General features: G+C 49.7%; 1 protein-coding gene across 1 annotated transcript in view; it reads left to right on the forward strand.

Annotated features, from left to right (window-relative positions):
- B4GALNT3 (beta-1,4-N-acetyl-galactosaminyltransferase 3) overlaps positions 1–18,266 on the forward strand; it is a 65,018-nt gene that overhangs the window by 42,566 nt on the left and 4,186 nt on the right. Inside the window, exons 4-19 of the mRNA XM_051784925.1 lie at positions 4,305–4,400; positions 4,968–5,058; positions 5,921–6,021; positions 6,384–6,451; positions 6,974–7,052; positions 7,485–7,551; positions 9,305–9,448; positions 9,858–9,967; positions 10,624–10,724; positions 11,985–12,061; positions 12,659–13,664; positions 14,776–15,074; positions 15,466–15,619; positions 16,322–16,394; positions 16,840–16,993; positions 17,707–17,833. Of these exons, the coding sequence (XP_051640885.1) occupies positions 4,305–4,400; positions 4,968–5,058; positions 5,921–6,021; positions 6,384–6,451; positions 6,974–7,052; positions 7,485–7,551; positions 9,305–9,448; positions 9,858–9,967; positions 10,624–10,724; positions 11,985–12,061; positions 12,659–13,664; positions 14,776–15,074; positions 15,466–15,619; positions 16,322–16,394; positions 16,840–16,993; positions 17,707–17,833 (2,747 nt within the window). The remainder of the gene's footprint in view (positions 1–4,304; positions 4,401–4,967; positions 5,059–5,920; positions 6,022–6,383; positions 6,452–6,973; positions 7,053–7,484; positions 7,552–9,304; positions 9,449–9,857; positions 9,968–10,623; positions 10,725–11,984; positions 12,062–12,658; positions 13,665–14,775; positions 15,075–15,465; positions 15,620–16,321; positions 16,395–16,839; positions 16,994–17,706; positions 17,834–18,266) is intronic.

Here is an 18,266-nt window from a genome sequence, read left to right on the forward strand (position 1 = left end):
CTGGGGTGCATTTAAAATGTCCTCCCCTCTGTCATGTCTGCACAGCCTCAGGACTTTGTTCTCTCTGTGAGGGGTGTCCAGGAGCGCAGCCCCTTGCAGGCAGCACTTGTATAGGTGCATAGGTGCTGTACAAAACCAAAGCACTGTGCTGGGGTATTGTTCTGCTACCGAACCTGCCCTAAGAGGAAGCATCCTTTCATTAGAAGACTGAAAGACAGAGCTATTGCTGCTTGCTCTGTCCCTGCTGATGTCCCTTCCTTGCCCACTCCTGCCCATCCAGACAGGGAGGGGGCCTGTGTAACTAACTTGTCTTGATGGATTCGCACAAGTGCCCAGCACAGCGGAGCGTGCAGCCAAGCCCAGCTGCTGGAGGCTGAATGTCACCCAGTCAGGGGAGCTGGGCCAAGCAGGAGGAGGGGCCACAGCCACTCTGCAGAGACAGAGGAGTCTTATAAACTCAGGAGTTTCTAGTTGGCAGCACAATGTCGCCTTTCTTCCCAGGCTCAGGCCCTCTCTGTGCCCTGTTTATCATCCCCGGTGCTGTGCATTCCCTGGGCTGCGTGCAGCCACGCAGCTGATTTGCCTCTGTGATGCCAGAGCCACCCAGAATTAAATTAGGAAAGACTTCTCTTCTCCATCCAGCTCCAGTTACAAGGCAACAGGCCATGTCTCTGCTGCTGCAATCCTCCCAGCTTTGCTGCTTGCCCTGACCTTTCTTCCTTGGGCTCCTTGCTCACCAGGAGCCCTTGAGTGTGTGGTGCCACCCCCCTCCAGGCAGTTTTGATATGATAGGATTTGGGCTAGAAAGAGAGGTCTGGGCTCTTGTGTGCTTGATCCTCCTCTATGGTCTGTTTTTCTAGCAGGGGCTGATAATCTAAAATTTCTCACTAGAAGGAAGCAGAAATACTAAAATCTCTTAATACCAAGCCAGGGCTGCAGGCAGGCATTATTTCAGCATGCTCAGCAGGAAGGGTCAGCACTGGTGCTCAGAGACCAACCACGTTCCAAAAAGACATGGAGGCCACTGCATCAGCAGTGAAGCAAAGGCCTGTCCCAGCTCTCCCCTCCCTGCACTTGTTAGGGTCCAGCTCTCCCTTCCTTTGGGTCACTGTGTGCCCATGGTGTTGTGCTCCGGAGGGTGTCGACCTGCACAGACCTCCTTGGGCAGAACAGCTCTTGTGCATGAACTCCTGGGCACACTCACCCTGTGCTGACGGTGCCCTTGGTGCACGACCTGTGCCCGTTTTGGATCTGAGCTGGGTTCTTGCAGTGCTGCTATTTCAGCCAGGGTGGACATAAGCAGCATAAGGTGGGGTTGGGACAGGGAGGAAGCTGAGGAGCAGGGGTTGCCCTCCAAATGGGAAGGCACAGGTCACGTAAAAACACTCCCATTGAAAACCCATACTCTTGGCTTCTATTCCTGCTTCTGGCCAAATCAGTCTATCCAGAATTTGCAAAGCAGGTGTTTTTAAGGGGCACTTGTCTTATCGCTTGCCAGGTCCTAAATTTCCATTCCTTTGAAAAAAAGGGCCAGGTAGTTCTAAGCTGGGAAGTCAGACTTAGTAGCCATGTTTTAGAAAATCCATTGACTTTTCTGTGTGCATGAATTGGGAATGATGGTGATGCTTATCTGTAACTACAATCTGCAAAAGCCCCAAGCAGGAGACTGTTACTGCATATTCCAGAGGAGACACATATAGCAAACAGAGGAATTTCTCAGCTGCCTGCAATGGACAGCCATGGATTGAGTTGGAGGGACAGAGGTGATAGGGTTTCAAAACAGCTGCTAGACTGATGACTTCTGGGGCCCTAAAATTAAAGCCTAGCTCAGTTTTCAGTCCCAGAGCAGCGCTTTGGGCAGCCAACACTTATCTGTCAATAATGTTCTTTTCCCTTTTGGAGGCAGCGGAAAGTAAGTTAGGCTACTGTAACTCAGGAGAAAAATCTGTTGATTTAGAAAAGACTCTGAAACTGCATGCAAGAAATACTTATTATTTACCAGTTAATTATTTCTAGTAAGTCTGAGCACAGGATGGCAAAGTGATCTCATTAACTCCTGCCAGAATACTTCGTAAAGACTTTGGAGACAGGAGTGTCAGGCTACAAATCCCAGGGAACACCTCCTTCACCACTGATGGTGTACCTAGTATAGTAGTGTCTGCCTTATTTTTTAGTAGGCTGCCCTCTCCCTAATCCTGCCAAACTCTGCAGTAAAATCTTGTATTGCAGTGGGAGTGGTCCAAGTTTCCTCTGCAAACATTTGAGCAAGTCTAGCCAGTCTTTTGGGATTTCTCTAATAAATATCTGGGTTTGCATTTGGGCTACCCCATGCCAAAGCCAGCCCAGCTCCATTGCAGTCTTGAGCTTTGGGAGTATCCCCTGGGTCTGTCTTTGGCGGGAGCAGACTGCAGTGCCAGCCTCTCCACGGTGTGGGAGTGTTGTGCTACGTTTCACAGGGCTCTGAGCCTGCTATCTGCAGTGTGCAAGCAACTCTTTAAGAAGAAAAACCAGCATCACTTGTAGGTAGCAGCAGACTGCCATAGGACTGTTTCTGGCAGTGACTCGCTGTGGGAGCGCAGCCTGTTCACTTCACTGCATGTTCCATAAGAAACAGCAATTGTCATTATTTGATTTGGCTGAGAAAAGTAGTGTAAGACTCTTGGGTGTGAACCTGGATTTGGCCAAGGGGCATGGGACTGCACAGCAGTTACATTCCAATTCAGTGTTTGTCACACTTGCAGTGATTTATTAGTATCGCAAGTTCCTGCAGAGTCCTGGGTTTCTCTTGGCTGCATCCATCACCCTGAGCCCTCTGTGCATCTAAGCTACGATTTTATGCATCACTCTGGGGAATTACGTCCACTTTGTCTTGCTGCTTTTCCTCTCGTCTGGCAGAATCCAGTCTAAGGGATGTCAGAAGAGGAGGAGGTAGTAGTGGGGGTAGACATGGGCTTGCAGACGTTTGTCAAGCCCTGGCAGTGCAGACACCAGTGAGAGAGGGCTGATGAGAGACCCCTCCAGAACAGCAGTGGTTGTGATGTGTTTTGCCTGGCATACAGAAATGGCTTTCATGTGCAGGACTAAAGTCCACAGCTCACAGGGAGCATTACTGGTGCTGAGCCAAGTTTGCTCCGCAGCCTTCCTTCAGTGTATTTCAAAATGCACCTCTAACGCACCATCCTGGGAAAAATAAATCCAGGAAGCAGTTCCTCTGCCAGGAGTGCACGGAGGGGTTGGACCCTCCTCCACTGTGCTGCTGCAGCCCTGCTGGAGACTCCCCAGTGAAAACTAAGAATTTGCTGCCATCTGTAGACATTTGGGTGCTGTTCAGGCCATTCCCCCAGCCCTGCTCACATAGCCCTTATATAGGCAAGACATCCACTGCAAAACCTCCCCAGTCCCAAGGCAACCTATTCCTTTCTTCAGCATTTCGCCATCTAAGGTAGCTTCTACCGTCTCCAACCTATTTATTCTCCACTGTTGGGTGCCAGTACTGTGAGGAGGGTTTCAGCACCCAGCTCCACTGGTCGAAGGCAGAGAGCTTGGACTTTGCTGGGGGGCAGACAGTGATTCCCTTCCGAATGGCTCTGACAAAAAGGAAGTTTGTCCATTGAGGAATGTATTGCTGCAGTCCCACAGTGGCCAGCAAGCTTTTCCCAACAAAGCTGTGCTCCAGGCCTCCGTTGGACACTGACAGCATTTCCTGGCCAGAGTGGCTGCGTAGTGGGGACAGACATCTGCACCCCCACCTGCCGAGCCTCCGCCTCGCTGTCCCCACTGTCCTCCATGAGCTTTACATCTCAAGACATGCTTTGAGAAGGTGATCTGGCATCTCCCTCCCACCCCTGCAGTGTGTCCCTCTTCCTCAGGTCAGGAAGATAGCCCTGGGATGGTGAGAGAGTCCAAAACACATTCTTGGAGAATGTAGGACCCTACACTTTCTCTGCTGCATCATGGGGGGCTATTGCCACCCTGCAGTGTGTTCCACAGTATTGTCTCAGAGCACTGACCTCTGGTTAAACACCTCCTTAACGGAGTGAACCCTCGCCATGTAGTGAGATGTCCCAAGCATTAGCACAGTTTCCTGGTGCTATTCAGTCATGTGTTCCAACCCCAAACCCTCAGCAGATGAGAAACGGGGGGCTGGACCTGTGTCTCCTTCAGACCAGCCCATCGCAGCAGTGGCATCTTCCTTCGCTCTCTCAAGTGCTCCAGTGCTGGGGCCATGGCCAAGGCTGTCAAGACAGGGGAGGCACACAGGGGAGGGATGCAACAATTCATGGTGCCCTGCTTCTGCCTCCTAGTTCCAGGGCCAGGCTAATCTGCACGTGTTCGAGGACTGGTGCGGCGGCTCCATTGAGCAGCTCAGGAAAAACCTGCACTTCCCCCTCTTCCCTCACGTAAGTAAGACCATGACACCTGCTGCCCCACACTTCCCAGCTCTGCTTCCCAGCTGGGTCACCCCTGCTCCCTTCACATCCTGTCCCTATCTCTATCCATCATCTGTCTGTCCTGCTGCTCATAAGCATCCATCACCTCCCTCTCAACCACTTCCTTTGTCCTCCTGCTGAGGGAGCAGGAGATTTTCACAAGGTGTCAAGGGTGGCAGCTCTTCTGCTGCACAAGGGAGGCTCATTTTTCTTATGCTGGCCTGCTAGGCCTTGGACACACGGTGAAGGAGCCCTGTATTTGGTACTCTCCTTCCAAGTAGCTAGCAAATGCCACATCCTGTCCCCACCATCTCAATGGCATTCCCATGCAGCTCTCCCATCCACAGCAGCACCTGCTCCAGTTCAGTTCTCATCTGGCCTGCTCTTTCTCTCTGCCTCCATCACACACTGTAGCCCATCCTCTCAGAGCAAACCTCGTACTTCCCTCTACCCACCTGTCTCAGGACTTTTATATCTCCCCTTCTTCCTGTCACATCTAAAATTATTTTGGTAATTTTTTTTCTTCTTCCACTTCAGACACGAACTACACTGAAGAAGTTGGCTGTGTCCCCAAAATGGACCAACTATGGCCTCCGGATATTTGGCTACCTGCATCCTTTCACTAATGGTGAGGGTTCTGAGGCTGCTGTGCCACTGCTCACGTCTCTTGTCACCTGTCCCTCCCCTCCCTCACTCCCCTCCCGGTGCTGAACCGCTCGTACCTCACCCTGGCAAGCCCAATGCCTGGTCCCTCATGTGGGTGACGTGCCTGACTAACCGTGGCCTTGGCATGGGTGGGAACACATCTGCCTCCCTTGTAGGGTGGAAAGGAAAAGCACAGGAGAAAACAGATGGGAAGTGCTAGATAAATAACAATGCTGTCGTGAATGCACAGCCCCATGGCGTGTGTGTGGGCACGAACAATCCCTGAACTTCCCCTCCCTCCCTCGCATGCCCGGGATTGTACATGACATCATTGATGTCCCTGCTGCTACCCGGGTGCATGAATAGCATCTGACAGCAGCTGACATCTGTATCAGCCAGCTGCATGTGTCTGCCCAGAGCTCACCCGCCTCTCGTGGTCCCCTGGCCCTCAGCTGCCATCCCCAGAACAGTGAGACTCAAGCACCCCTGACTCCCTTTGTGGCTCCACGTGCACTTTCCTCCATCCAAACACAGCATCTCACACAAAAAAATTGCTCTGGAACCAAAATAGGAATTCAGTAAGACTTTGCATAGACTTCTTAGCTTTCCAGGTTAGACATCAGATGAAGCCGATGCAGGAAGGACAGTTAACAAGATGCATCTGTAGAGTTTGTTTTCAGTTAGAAAATTCAGAGATGCTCAAAGGGGTGAGGGTGGTATTATCAATAGGGAAACTATGGTCTCACCAGGAAAAAGGGCAAAGACAGCATTTTAGAGGAGCAGGATCTGTTCTGTGCATGAGCCCTTACCCCAAAGCCCTACTCACTGCCTCCATCTCTCAACAGGGGAGTTTCAGTTTGCCATAGCTGCGGATGACAATGCCGAGTTCTGGCTGAGCCCAGATGAAAAGACCTCTGGTCTCCAGCTGCTGGCCAGTGTAGGCAAGGTACTGTGCATGCTACAAGGCTTCTTCTATCCAGGCTTTAGTGTGTCTGTGGGAATGGAGACCTTCCTGACTTGACTTACATACTTCCTTGGACTACTCAAGTTTCTTTTCCTGCCCAACTACAGACAACGCCACCACAGATGCCAGATGGGTATGACATGTCATACCTTAAGCCAGTTACATATTGGCAGCCCCCTGCTCATGATTAAGTGACATAAGTCTGTCCATAGATGGATCTCACAGACAACTTACCAGGAGGTACTGGAGGGAAGAGAGAGCTCAATTTTCCCTCTTCATCATTCTCAGTGCAATAAGAAGAGAAGAAACTCATGTTAACTAGAGCATCTTCCATCTCTTCACAGACAGGGAAGGAGTGGACTGCACCAGGAGAGTTTGGGAAATTTCACAGCCAGCAGTCAAAGATGGTGAGGTGAGTGAGCAAAGTCCCTTGCTCCCAGCCACCTTTGCACATGGCCAGGAAATCACAAGGATGAGGAAAAGGAACCCAGGCTTGTCCTGGAGAATTTAGCAATATAGAGAAAGGGATTACTCTGAGGTATTACCAAAGCTTTGCTGATTTACTGCAGGAATGCAAAACTTAATTTTTCTTCCTCAGAGGAAGCAGCCACCAGCAGATCCAGACTCCTCTATATGAACTATATCCCAAGCTTCCTGCCTTGGAATTGGCTGGGTTTCCCAGAGGCCAAAACCCAGCAGGCGAGACTGAAAGGGAGTTATTCAGCATTAACTGAGAAGGGTCTGTAGTGCTCCAGATGCACAGGGAAAGCTACCTATCTCACTGTCAGCATCTGGATTTTCTTGGCAGCCCTAACCCCGTTCACCCTGAGAATTAGGTTGTTTCATGGGTGTGGTTGCTCCCCACTCACTGTCTGCTGACAAGCTAAGAAATATTCCTTAACGCTCCTGGTGACAGACACGTTGTTCTTCACAGGTTGTCAGCTGCAGGCAGGTACTATTTTGAGGTGCTGCACAAGCAGGATGACAGAGGAACAGACCATGTGGAAGTAGCAGTGAGTCTGTGGAAATGATGATACTGTATATATATCCCCATAGAGCTTGGGAATGATGTTTGTAACTATTCCCCTCCTTTCCCAGGCCTCAGCTCCTCTTGCATGAGATGTATCTAATCCCTTCCAGAACCCTTACCTACTTCTGTGAGGGATAGTCCTGTCCACATGTCAGGACCCTTTCCTCTGCTTACTTGGGATAGTTCTGCCCTCTCTGGTCTCCATTGCAGCTTTTTGTCCTTTCCCATTTTGGATTTGTCCTGGGGGATCTCAGCTTATTCCTGGTCTTTTGCTGCTAGGTAAATTCAGTCATAGCAGGGAGAAAGAGGAAAGCTGCGAACCCATCTGGTGAAAAAAACATCTTGTGCCTGTTCCTTTTTTTCAGGCTTGGTTAACTCCATAAGCACTTCATTTTAATGTGTTTCTCTGTTCCAGTGGAGACTGAATGACCCAGAGGCGAAGTTCAGAGTGATTGACTCCCAATACCTCTCCCTTTTTGCTAGTAAGTATCTTCATCACAGGTTTTCCCAAGCACCTCCCCATTCTTCCAAAACTTATCAGTGGTGTTTCACCATGAATCATAGTCTAGCCAGGCAAATACCAGGCATACAGATCATTAGGAGAAAAAGGTGGAGACAGGTCAGGAGAAAGACTTCTGGACAAGGGTATGACTCATATATAATAGAATTGGAAGTAAGATTGGAACGTTATTCCAGGGAAGTCTAGAGGTAGCGAGAAGAGTCTGCAAGGGTGAGAAGCGTTCCAGATATGAGAGTAACACAGGATGGAGTTTGCTTGCTGAGAGCCAGGGGGAATGTGAGGCCCACAGCATGGGAGCTGTGGGGAAGTGCTGTCAGCTGGACATGACCAGGGAGGGGGCCACTGTAGCACTTCCAGGGGATTTCACTCTGGGTCCTGAACACAGCAGGATACACTAGTGATATTGGGAGATGCTGCTTTCTTCTGTACTAGCCTCAAGCCTCTTCAAGTTGTTGCTGGATTGCAGCAAACACATCAGTCCAGTCCCTCCTGTTTTGTAAACCCTTCTTAGCACATCAAGTGATGCCTTTATCAGTTAAGGAACTCCTTAGTCCTGTTTACCCTTACCTAGCTTTGTCAGCATCACTTTCCTCTGCCAGCATTCCCCCTTTCCATATCTACTACTGTTGCCTTCCAATGTTTCTGGGTTCTTTCCATGCCAGCACTTCTGTGCATGGAAGACTCCCTGATGTAGTCGAGACATCTGTTTGCTATGTCTTGGATTACAACCTGCTGCTGTATTTTCTGAAACCTGCCATTTGGCCAGGACTAGGCTTTCCATTAGGTCTTCCATCTTCATCCTTTTTCCTTCTTCTCTTTTCTTCTTATTAATTCCGTGTAGAATAGAAGACTGACATCCCAGAAGATCCCTCTGTGGTTAGGTACAGTGCTGCAGTCTCACCTTTATCTGTCACCTTCTGCCTATATAGTTTTTCTCTCTTCCATATTAGCCTTTGGCTGTATCATGTCATCCCATTCCTTCTGGGTTCATGTGTTGTTCAGTACCCAAAAGCTGCACACCAGTGCCCTTGGCAGCATGTTGCTTTTTCCCTCATGGATATTTGTTCAATTCCCCTCATTTTAGAGTAAGATCTATGGAGACATGAAGTCCCATGGCAGCAGCACCAAGAAAAAATGTAACCAATACTCAGTCTTGAGTCTGAGCTTCCCATTGCTCCTGGCTTACTGTGGGTCTTTATTCCCTTTCTGGAGTAACATCCTCCTCAGCCACTGAAGGCCTTGCCCCGGGGTCCTGATCCTTTTCCAGCACAGGTGGAAAAGGTTTTTTCAGGTTTTTCCTCCCATTCATCTTTTTTATCTCCTTTTAAAAGAAATGCAATACTAATGATACAGAGGCATCCATTAATTCCTGCCAGCATGGGGCTTCTTCAACACACCACTGCTGGTCCGTCCAAGACAGGAGGCCATTTTCCTCCATAACTTATCCCTGTGTGTGTTTGCTTTCAGTGACAGCCATGTTCCTACCCCACAGCTTCTGTATTTCCAGCTTTCTGGGTCAGAGCCTTTCCTTCCTGCAGTGTCTTTGCAGGAAGATGCTCCTGATCAGCACCATTTAGGCATTGCTGTGCCGGAGACAGCATTAGTGCCATGAATGCAAAGCCATTTGGGAAAGGCTGACGTTGGAGAGAGGTGCTTTTTGGGACAAGGGACAAATTAGCCCTTCCTCCCCCTTCTGTTCTCTCTCTGGTTTCTAGACGAGACGCTTTTAAAGATGGATGAGGTCGGGCATATCCCGCAGACATTGGCCAGTCACAGGAGCCGGCCTGCTGACAGCGCAGGCAGCGAGGCACACCCGGCTGACATGTTGAAGCCTGACCCCCGGGACACTCTTTACGAAGGTAAGACTTGCAAAGCAGCTGAGGAGGTAACTGCAGCCTGTCACAGCACGTGTGGTGACACAGCTGAGAAGCATCGTCCTCCTACACCACAGTTGTCAAGGCCATGTCTTCTTATTCCTGGTGCAGAAGAGAGGGGCTGCTGCAGTATCAGTCGCTGTAGGAGACAAAGCACAGACTAAACCCAGCTCCTCTTTCTTGACATCCAACTCACACAACATCCCCAGGCATAATATTTTTGTGCTAGTACCTTAGAGGGATGTAAGGAGATGAGTTGTGCAAGGTTTGCTTTATGTGTCTGTTACCATTTCACACGGATAAATAAAAACCAGGGCCAGAAGTAGCTAAGCTGGTGCATCAGTTGCAGCCGGGCTCCTCCTGCAGCGCTCGCCCATGTGTTTCCTCTTCCCAGTGCCTCTGCTCAGCAAGTCCCGTGTGCGCCGAGCCTTGCCCGACTGCCCCTACAAGCCCAGCTACCTGGTGAATGGATTTCCTCTGCAGCGCTACCAGGGGCTCCAGTTTGTAAGTTTTATTTCTTAAGCAGGTGCTTGCCCAGGGGAACACAAGGAGGAAGGAGAGAGAGATCCCATTAACCACGGGGCTTCTCCACTGATCTGAAGCTCCTGGGCTGATCTGATCATGTGTTCGGGTCTCTGCATCCCAGTACGTGCCAGAGGGCAACGTCAAGGAAAGGGAGATGAGTGCTGTGCACTGCTCGTGTGTCTCACCAGGGTACAAGTGTGTGCGTCTTACAGAGCTCCTCAGGCCTCAAACCAAAGAGCTGAGCTTGCCTTCACACAGAGCCTCACAGTGGCTGAGGATTTCATTCTTTGTGGGGTGAACTGTACCACTAAAGCCCCTGACATCTCTTCAGGAGGGCATGGCCACCTCTCTCCCGCCTAGTTCTCACTCTGTTATTTGAATTAAGCTCACAGTTACAGAGATGGACAGACAGATGCTGAGAAAGGGAGGAAAAGACACACCCAGGCACATATCCTAGCATGCTTCCTTCTGTTTTCCATTCTCACAGCCTGCTACTGCATGCCTTGGAGAGGCAAAGATTTAGTGAGCAACTCCTGCTCCCTTTAAAAAGGGCTGGTTACCCTGCAACTATGTCTGGGTTACCTTGTGACTGATGTCTGGCATTTATGAGTTTTACTTTGTTTTTCTCTGTTCAGGTTCATTTATCCTTTGTTTACCCAAATGACTACAGCCGCCTGAGCCACATGGAAAAAGAAAACAAATGCTTCTATCAGGAAAACCCTTATTATTTGGAAAGGTAGGATGCTGCAAATGTGGGTTTAGTAGAAGGGAGGGAGGAGATGGTTTGAAGGCTGGAATTGGTGTGGAATTTCATACTCACTTCTGTAGGACTCTCAATTTTTAAAGATTCCCTAAGCCTTGCAAAATATTAAAGTATTTATCGTTTCTTTTGATAACTTAAGTGAAAATGTGTTTAGGTCTCAAGGGGAAACTGCCTCTGCTTTTCTTGCACTATTAACCCAGCAACAGAGTCAGAGCATGTTTGTTTCACTACATCAGGGAGTGTATTCCCAGGAAACTTTGCCTGACAGTGGCTGGAGCCTCCTAAAAGCTATCACTGTGAAAGCCAAACCGTGCTCAGCACCAGGCATCTCTCTGGGGGAAGAAATACATGTCATTCAGCTTCACTGGGGCCTTGATCTCAGTGGTGGCCCCACGAGAGAACTGCCACTTACATGCTCCCCCCATAACAGACAGACACCTTTCATGAGGACTCCTGTCCATTCAGGAGGACTTTTTTACAGGATAAGAAATCACTTTACCAGTGAGATAGCTGATGGTGGCCTCCCTGTGTTCAGGATCTTATTCCACCCTCCAGGACTATTCTGAGAGCTAGAACAACAGATCATGGCATGAGTTTGGGAGGAGGCTCATGGTTCATAATGAAGGATAGGTGGCTACCATGGGCTGGAAGGTGACACCTAGGTTTATTGCTTTGGCAATTCATTTGTACTGCGACTGGATTTGGGAACAGAGGGCCCATTTTGCTTGGCATTAAGCACATGTGGAGGGAAACACCCCTGGAAATCCCTCCCAAAAGCTTGAAGCACAGGCATATGAGGACAGCACACAGGCAGTAGTGGTATAAGAAGAGAGAGAGGGAGATCACTGCAATCAGCTGCTTGAGATGCTTTTGTAGCGTGATAATTTGCATTTGTGAGCACTACATCTTAAGTGAGCTTTAAGGAGGAGTTTAAGGGAGGCTGAAGAAGTGTTTCAGGGTACTTATACTGGAGTTTCCTCCTGCACCTATGAGAAAATCTCTTGAGAGACTGAGATGATAAGGAAGGAAAATGCATGTCTTAGGCACTGCAGAGTAAGATCTGCTTGCCCAAAGATTTGAAAAATGGTGATGATGTTTGGAAAGAAGGATCTAGAGGTGCTGGGTAGATGTAACCGGAGTAATGGATCATCACCTCTGAAGCAATGGCTATTATTTATTTGGAAAGGGCAAAGGAACTTTCATCAAACTTGTGTTTTGCTCTTCCCTCTACAGATTCGGATTCTACAAGTACATGAAAATGGATCGGCCAGAGAAGAGCCTGGACTCTGGAGAAAAGACAGAGCAGCCAGGTAGGGGCCCTAATGTCACAGCCAGAAGATCCTTTCACCTGTCACTTTTGCGTGTGGTCTTCCAGCAGCAGCTGAAAGAAGCTGTTGACTTTCCATAACAAGGAAGTCACAGCCTTTTCCTGCCAGATTATTGTGTCTGGGAGGAGATTTTTGCTGCAGCTTTTACTTCTTTCAAGGGCAGGTTGGGAGGTCACCAAACAGTGGGCTGTAGGAGACAACATGACAACTACCTCTCAGGCCCACAACTTATCTGAGATGTAATTCTAGCAAAAACGTGGGCAGGAGCAACAGAGCCAAAGCTCTGTATCATGGTAGCCGGTGCTCACACCTGCCTTGCAAATCTGAGGCCAGACAAGACAGCTAAAGGCAAAGCCAGACACCTCCACAGCCTTTGGCAGTGATGGCTAAGAGGTGCTGAGAAGGTTGGTGCCAGCAGGAGCACAGATCCCGTGTGTGAGAGCATCCCTGTCCTCTGAGCAGGAGGGGCAATACTGAGGTGAGGCAACAAGTAGCTGCCCCCAGCAGGATGAGTGCCTGGGTTAGGACAGGGAAAGCAGTGGGAAGATGCCAGAGATGTAACTTCAATTACTCCTGCAGGCTCCCAGGAGGGGAACCTGGATGACCTGCAGTACGAGGAGCAGGACACGGAGAGTACCCGTCCTGCCGAGCACCCTGGCACAGTGAAGGCAGAGCTGTTGGGCAACGCTCCCGGCAGCATTTTGGGTAGGGACAATATCCACGAGGACTATTCCTTCCGGGAGCGTCGTCGGCTCCTCTCAGTAATGGGCAGTAACATAGGAGAGGGGATACAAAGGAGAAGGACAAAGAGGTCTGGTGTCAAATCAGCCGTGCTGGCCTCTACTAACCAAAGCCTCAGCCAGGCTGGCCTGGAGGGGAACCCAGTAACAAAGAGACCCCATTTAAAAGCTGGTGTCAAAGACAACTCCAGGAGCCCTCTGCAGCATGCCAGGGCCATCCAGGGGAGAGTGCCTGTCAGAAGGGCAAACCCTCCTTCTAGGACTGTGTCTCAAAGACAGCAGTCTTTTAGCCACCCAAGGGACTCAGGGGTCACAATTCCCAAAGGGGTGAGACCTCGAGGAGATCTCAGCACTACTAAGGATGGGCTGCAGCCAGCAGGCACCGTGCCAGCCAGGAAAGGAGGCCCAGTCTCTGGCAAAGCCAGCAGACGCTCTGTGAGCACTGCCAGCCCCAGCCAGCCTGGGCTGCCCCAGTGGCTGAACCAAGTGGAGTCCTACATTGCTGAGCACAAGGCAGCCAATGGTGGGGACATGGACGAAAGAGAGGTACAGGTGCCATCTCCTGTGAAGGGCAAGTCTGCACCTGTGGCAGCAGAAGACGAAGAGGAAGAGGCGGATGGGGAGCCAGAGGAGGAAGATGAGGAGGATTTTGATTACGTACCAGTGTTTGACCAGGCAGTGAACTGGGAGCAGACCTTCAGCGCGAGCAACCTGGACTTCCATATGCTGCGCACAGACTGGATTGACCTGAAATGCAACACATCAGGAAACTTGCTGCTGAGAGAAAGGGAAGCCCTGGAAGTTACACGTGTCTTCCTGAAGAAGCTCAACCAGAGGAGTAAAGGGTAAGGCACAATGAGAGAACCAAGGGACAGAGTCCCGGAGCTGGTGTACCCTGCTGCACAGAGAATGCCTGTCATGTGAGTAACTAGTGAGAATCAGAGGATAAACTACATGTGGGAAATAAGATTTCAGGCAAGGAATCTATGTAAAACACTGGGCTTTAAATATACCTCTTTTGGCTGATAACTGGTGCCAGCTTTTGCTGGTACTCTTTTTTTACATGGTCTTGATATGGTTCTTTTTCTTCTCAAGATTTACCATCCTGATTGCCTTTCTGGCAAACAGACATAATTCCTCTGAGCCTCCATAAGCTAAACAATCCAACTCCCGACTCTTCTGTTGGGTTGGTGTCTATTTCCATAATTTTTTAACCAATCCTTTTCCATGCAGGTTTCAGTTTGAGTTAATCTTCCTTGACATAAGTAATCAGTTTCCTAGATATTTTATAGAATAAGTGTTATGAATTTCCAGTCCCTGCTGTCTGATGCTACATCTTAAGATCACATTTGTTTTTTCAGGGTCACATCACAGTTACACAGTCAGGTGTAACTGATCACTACACACAAGCTTTTCTCTGGCAAGCATCAGCTTTACAGCAGAAACTCTTGTTATGTTCTGAAAGGGCATGATCTGGCATTTCATCCAGTTTTGGCCAGTCCAAACCTAAAGCTCACTCCAGTTTTTGCTGTGTGATTGCTCAGTCCTCCTCCATGTTCTTGGCTGATAAGCTGTCATGAACCAGTTTCACTAGCCCAAACACACTCCTTGTGCCAAGATCGTTGTAGGTGATGTTGAGTACACTCACTACTACCAACCCTACAATCATTCAGACACATTTGTTATTTTCTGTGTCACCTTTATTTCACTTCCCCTGCCAAATATTTTTCTCTTGGCCGGAATCCCAGGTCTAATCCCACATGCTTGTGGATTTAGGAAACAGGTGCTAAACCTTCCCATGGGACTTTGGAAGCAGTGCAGCGAAGCAAGGGGAAGCTGGGGACAGAAAGGTTTGTGCTAGCCAGGAGGAAGGAGCCTAGCAGAGATGAACAGGCTGGAGGTGGGTGCAGGGCTGGTGTAGAGGGCACACGCCCATGCCAGCTCTATCTCCTGCAGGCGGTTCCAGCTGCAGCGTATCGTGAACGTGGAGAAACGCCAGGACCGCATGCGGGGCAGCCGCTACCTGCTGGAGCTGGAGCTGCTGGAGCAGGGAGGGCGGCTCGTCCGCTTCTCCGAGTACGTCTTTGCCCAGGGCTGGCAGGGAGTTGGTGGCAATGAGGAGGAGGAGAGGAAGATGAGGAGCCTGGTGTGGGGTCGCCGGCGGCACCTGATGGCTGTGGCGAACGAGCCAGAGCTGTGCTGGCCTCAGGGCTTTTCCTGGAACCACCGCGCCATGGTTCACTTCGTGGTGCCAGGTAAGGACAGCCTGCCTCCCCAGGACACCGAGGGATGGCACGGTGGGCGGTTCCCATGAGGGCAGTCCTGAACAGTGAACCTGGGCCAGTCTCAACCATCTCATTTGGGTCACTTCCAATTTCTGTTCTCTCCAAGTAAAACCCCCTCAGAAATATTATAGGGCCCAAACTTCCATGGCTTGTAAGCTCAAAGAAAACTCCCGTCGCATGGTGGGAAAGAACTCGCACTGATTCCTTGATTCTTTGGACCAGGTTTTCAGCCTGGGCCTGTTTCAGCATCCCTGCAAGGTTATTGGGGTTTGACAGGAGGCAAGAAGCCTTGCCTGTTGAGAAACAACACCATCACTGAAATCAGTTTGCTTAGATTATCTCCCTGTTGCAATACAACCAGTGAAAAACCAGGCACGTTGGGTGCTGCAGTTCATCTCTGACATGGAAGAGCTGTTCCAAGTCACTAAGGATCCCAACTTCAACATCATCATCACAGACTACAGCAGCGATGACATGGATGTAGAGAAGGCTCTGAAAAGGTCTACCTTGCACAGGTGAGAGTACTGCTTGATCACAAAAAAACCACTCACATACATATACTGCAAACACAGCACCTCTGCTAGTCTGTGTGTTGACCAGCCACAGCCTGCTGCAGCTGGAAAACCGAAGATAACACCCACCCAGATCATACATGAATATATTGTTATCATGATGTGCATACACACCATGTACTGCGTGGAACAGTGTTATAAAAGTGTAAGGCAATAGCTAGTGTAGTATTCCAGCCAAATTTGTTGAATTTGTCTCTATTTTCAAGTTTGCAAGAGAGAAGACAAAACAAGTCTCACAGTGATGGGGCAGAGGGAGGACAGACAAGAAAACTGTGAGAAATAGGACAGGGAGCGTGGAGGCCTCTGGGGACTCCGCTTGCTCGAATAACTGTCTGGCTTACCTTATCTGATCTGAACCAGCCTTGGCTGGTCATTTCCTTTACATACCAGTAACAGGTCTAGTCCTAGAATAGACTGGACTATAGCTGAAAAGACTTTTGCTAGGCATTGCTGCACAAGGAGGAAGACTCTGGGGGCATGATGGGAACTGGAACAGTGCTTAGCTTGTGCACTCACCCAGCAAAGGCTTTCCTTGTCCTTGAGAGGGTGCACGGGGTGAGGGCAACTCCACAGCCTGATGCCCGTGGTGCTTCCTGTGCCACCAGCACATGGGAACTGAACTTGACTTTCCCATCTGTCCCCCAGCTACCAGTACCTGAAGCTGACAGGGAATTTCGAGCGTTCTGCTGGGCTGCAGGCGGGAATAGACCTTGTGACGGTAAGTCTGGGCACCCTTGGGGTGGATACTGGTGCTATCATTACTTTTGGTACTGTACACGCTGTTTCTAGGGAAGGGAATAGCTTGGCAGACTAGATCAAATGTGGATATGTTTCCTGTCCTTCCAGAGTAAGGGTCTCACCCTGTATTCTGAGGAGCCTGCGTTCTGTTTGGTTCTCAGTCCCCCTGCTGGGACTGTCAGACAGGAGGGAAATCAGCAGTAGCAGCTTTGTGATACTGGCTCTGCCAGGTCATAGTTGTGGTATTTTACATTCATCGTTGAACAGCCACTCAGTGGCTGCTTTACCAGCCTCTAGGACCTCAGTTTCTGATGCAGCAACAAATGGCTTTTTAATTGACTCCCCTATCTCTGTCTTCCTGCTCCTCAAGAAAGACTTACTGAAAGTCAATCTATTTTTTTCCCAACCGGTGTGGTTCATTCCAGGACCCGCACAGCATCATCTTCCTGTGTGACCTCCACATCCACTTCCCAGCTGGAGTCATTGATTCAATCAGGAAGCACTGTGTGGAAGGCAAGATGGCCTTTGCACCCATGGTCATGAGGCTGCACTGCGGGATGTCCCCACAGTGGCCTGAAGGTAAGAGGGAGTGGAGCCTCTTTGGCTCAGACCTTGGGGAATGGGGAAAGAAGCAGGATGTCTGCCACCTCTAGATTTGTTCCTCTGGTGTTGTTGAGGTCTGAAGCTTGAGGTACTTCCAGGTCCACAAAGTGAGGGTGTGTTAGATGTGGTTTAACAGCATCAAGTACCTGGAATTTGAGATCAAAAAGCTAGCAGAGCCCTTTGTATGATGTTTCTCCTGGTCATCTCCTGGGGCTCTTTATGGATTTAAGGACCTTGGAAAACCCTTCCTTTACTCCCTTCTGTCCATTTCTCTCTTTTCTTAGAGGGCACAGCCTGTCCTGAGGAGAGCTGGTAGAGCAGGGGTGAGGGAAACCAACCCAAGTCAGAGGGGGGAAAGTGGCATAGATCATCTTAGCATGGGATTTTCTTTAGACAGAGGTGGCCACCCGGAGCCATTCAGGCACAGGGCAACTCTGTGAAGCTGGGACAGGCCAGGAGGTGTTGGAGGCTCTGCTAACAAGTTGATAGGACGGCCCATGCTGTCTATCCTCAAGTCTTTCTCACTTTCCAAAGCTGGTTGGAATGGTTGGCTCTGCCTTGCTGCTGAGTTCACTCTCTGGTGTCAACATCATGCTGAAAGTAGTTTGAGTCTCTCTCCAGAATCTCTGCTGGAGTCATCAATGGTTCCAAGCACCAACATACCTGTGCCTCTTTTGTGCTCTCCTCAGGCTACTGGGAGGTGAACGGGTTTGGTCTCCTGGGCATATACAAGTCTGACCTGGACAAGATTGGAGGCATGAACACAAAAGAGTTTCGGGACCGCTGGGGAGGAGAGGACTGGGAACTCCTGGACAGGTAGGCATCCACTGTCATTGTTCATGTGCTCAGGAAGGGAGACCCATTGGATCTTGGAAGACCAGTGACCACAGGAGTAGGGTTATAAGGAGATTGAGATGTCTGCTGCCATAAGCTCGATCGGTGAGGGAGAGTCTTTGAGCCTGTCCTGACCTCAAACCTAGTAGGACAGGAGACACAAAACACTCTCCTACAGCCACTAGTAAGAGAAGAGCCATTTTCTGGTGCCTTAGTACCACACTGCTGGTTGGCCACATGCAGATCAGGCACTGGTGATTGTGAAGGCTTTGTCCTCTTCCAGCAGTGCAGCACACAGTCTGGGTCGCTCAGACTTCCCATATATCATTTAGCAATTGTCCAGAAGACCAACTGTTGGAGAAACATTTAAAGGTCACAAGGTACAGTTACAGTTTCCAAGAAGTTTGTAGTGAGG

This window comes from Manacus candei, unplaced genomic scaffold (genome assembly GCF_025592945.1).
Source record: "Manacus candei isolate 608988 ecotype Guabito, Panama unplaced genomic scaffold, ASM2559294v1 h1tg000018l, whole genome shotgun sequence".
Lineage (NCBI taxonomy): Eukaryota > Metazoa > Chordata > Aves > Passeriformes > Pipridae > Manacus > Manacus candei.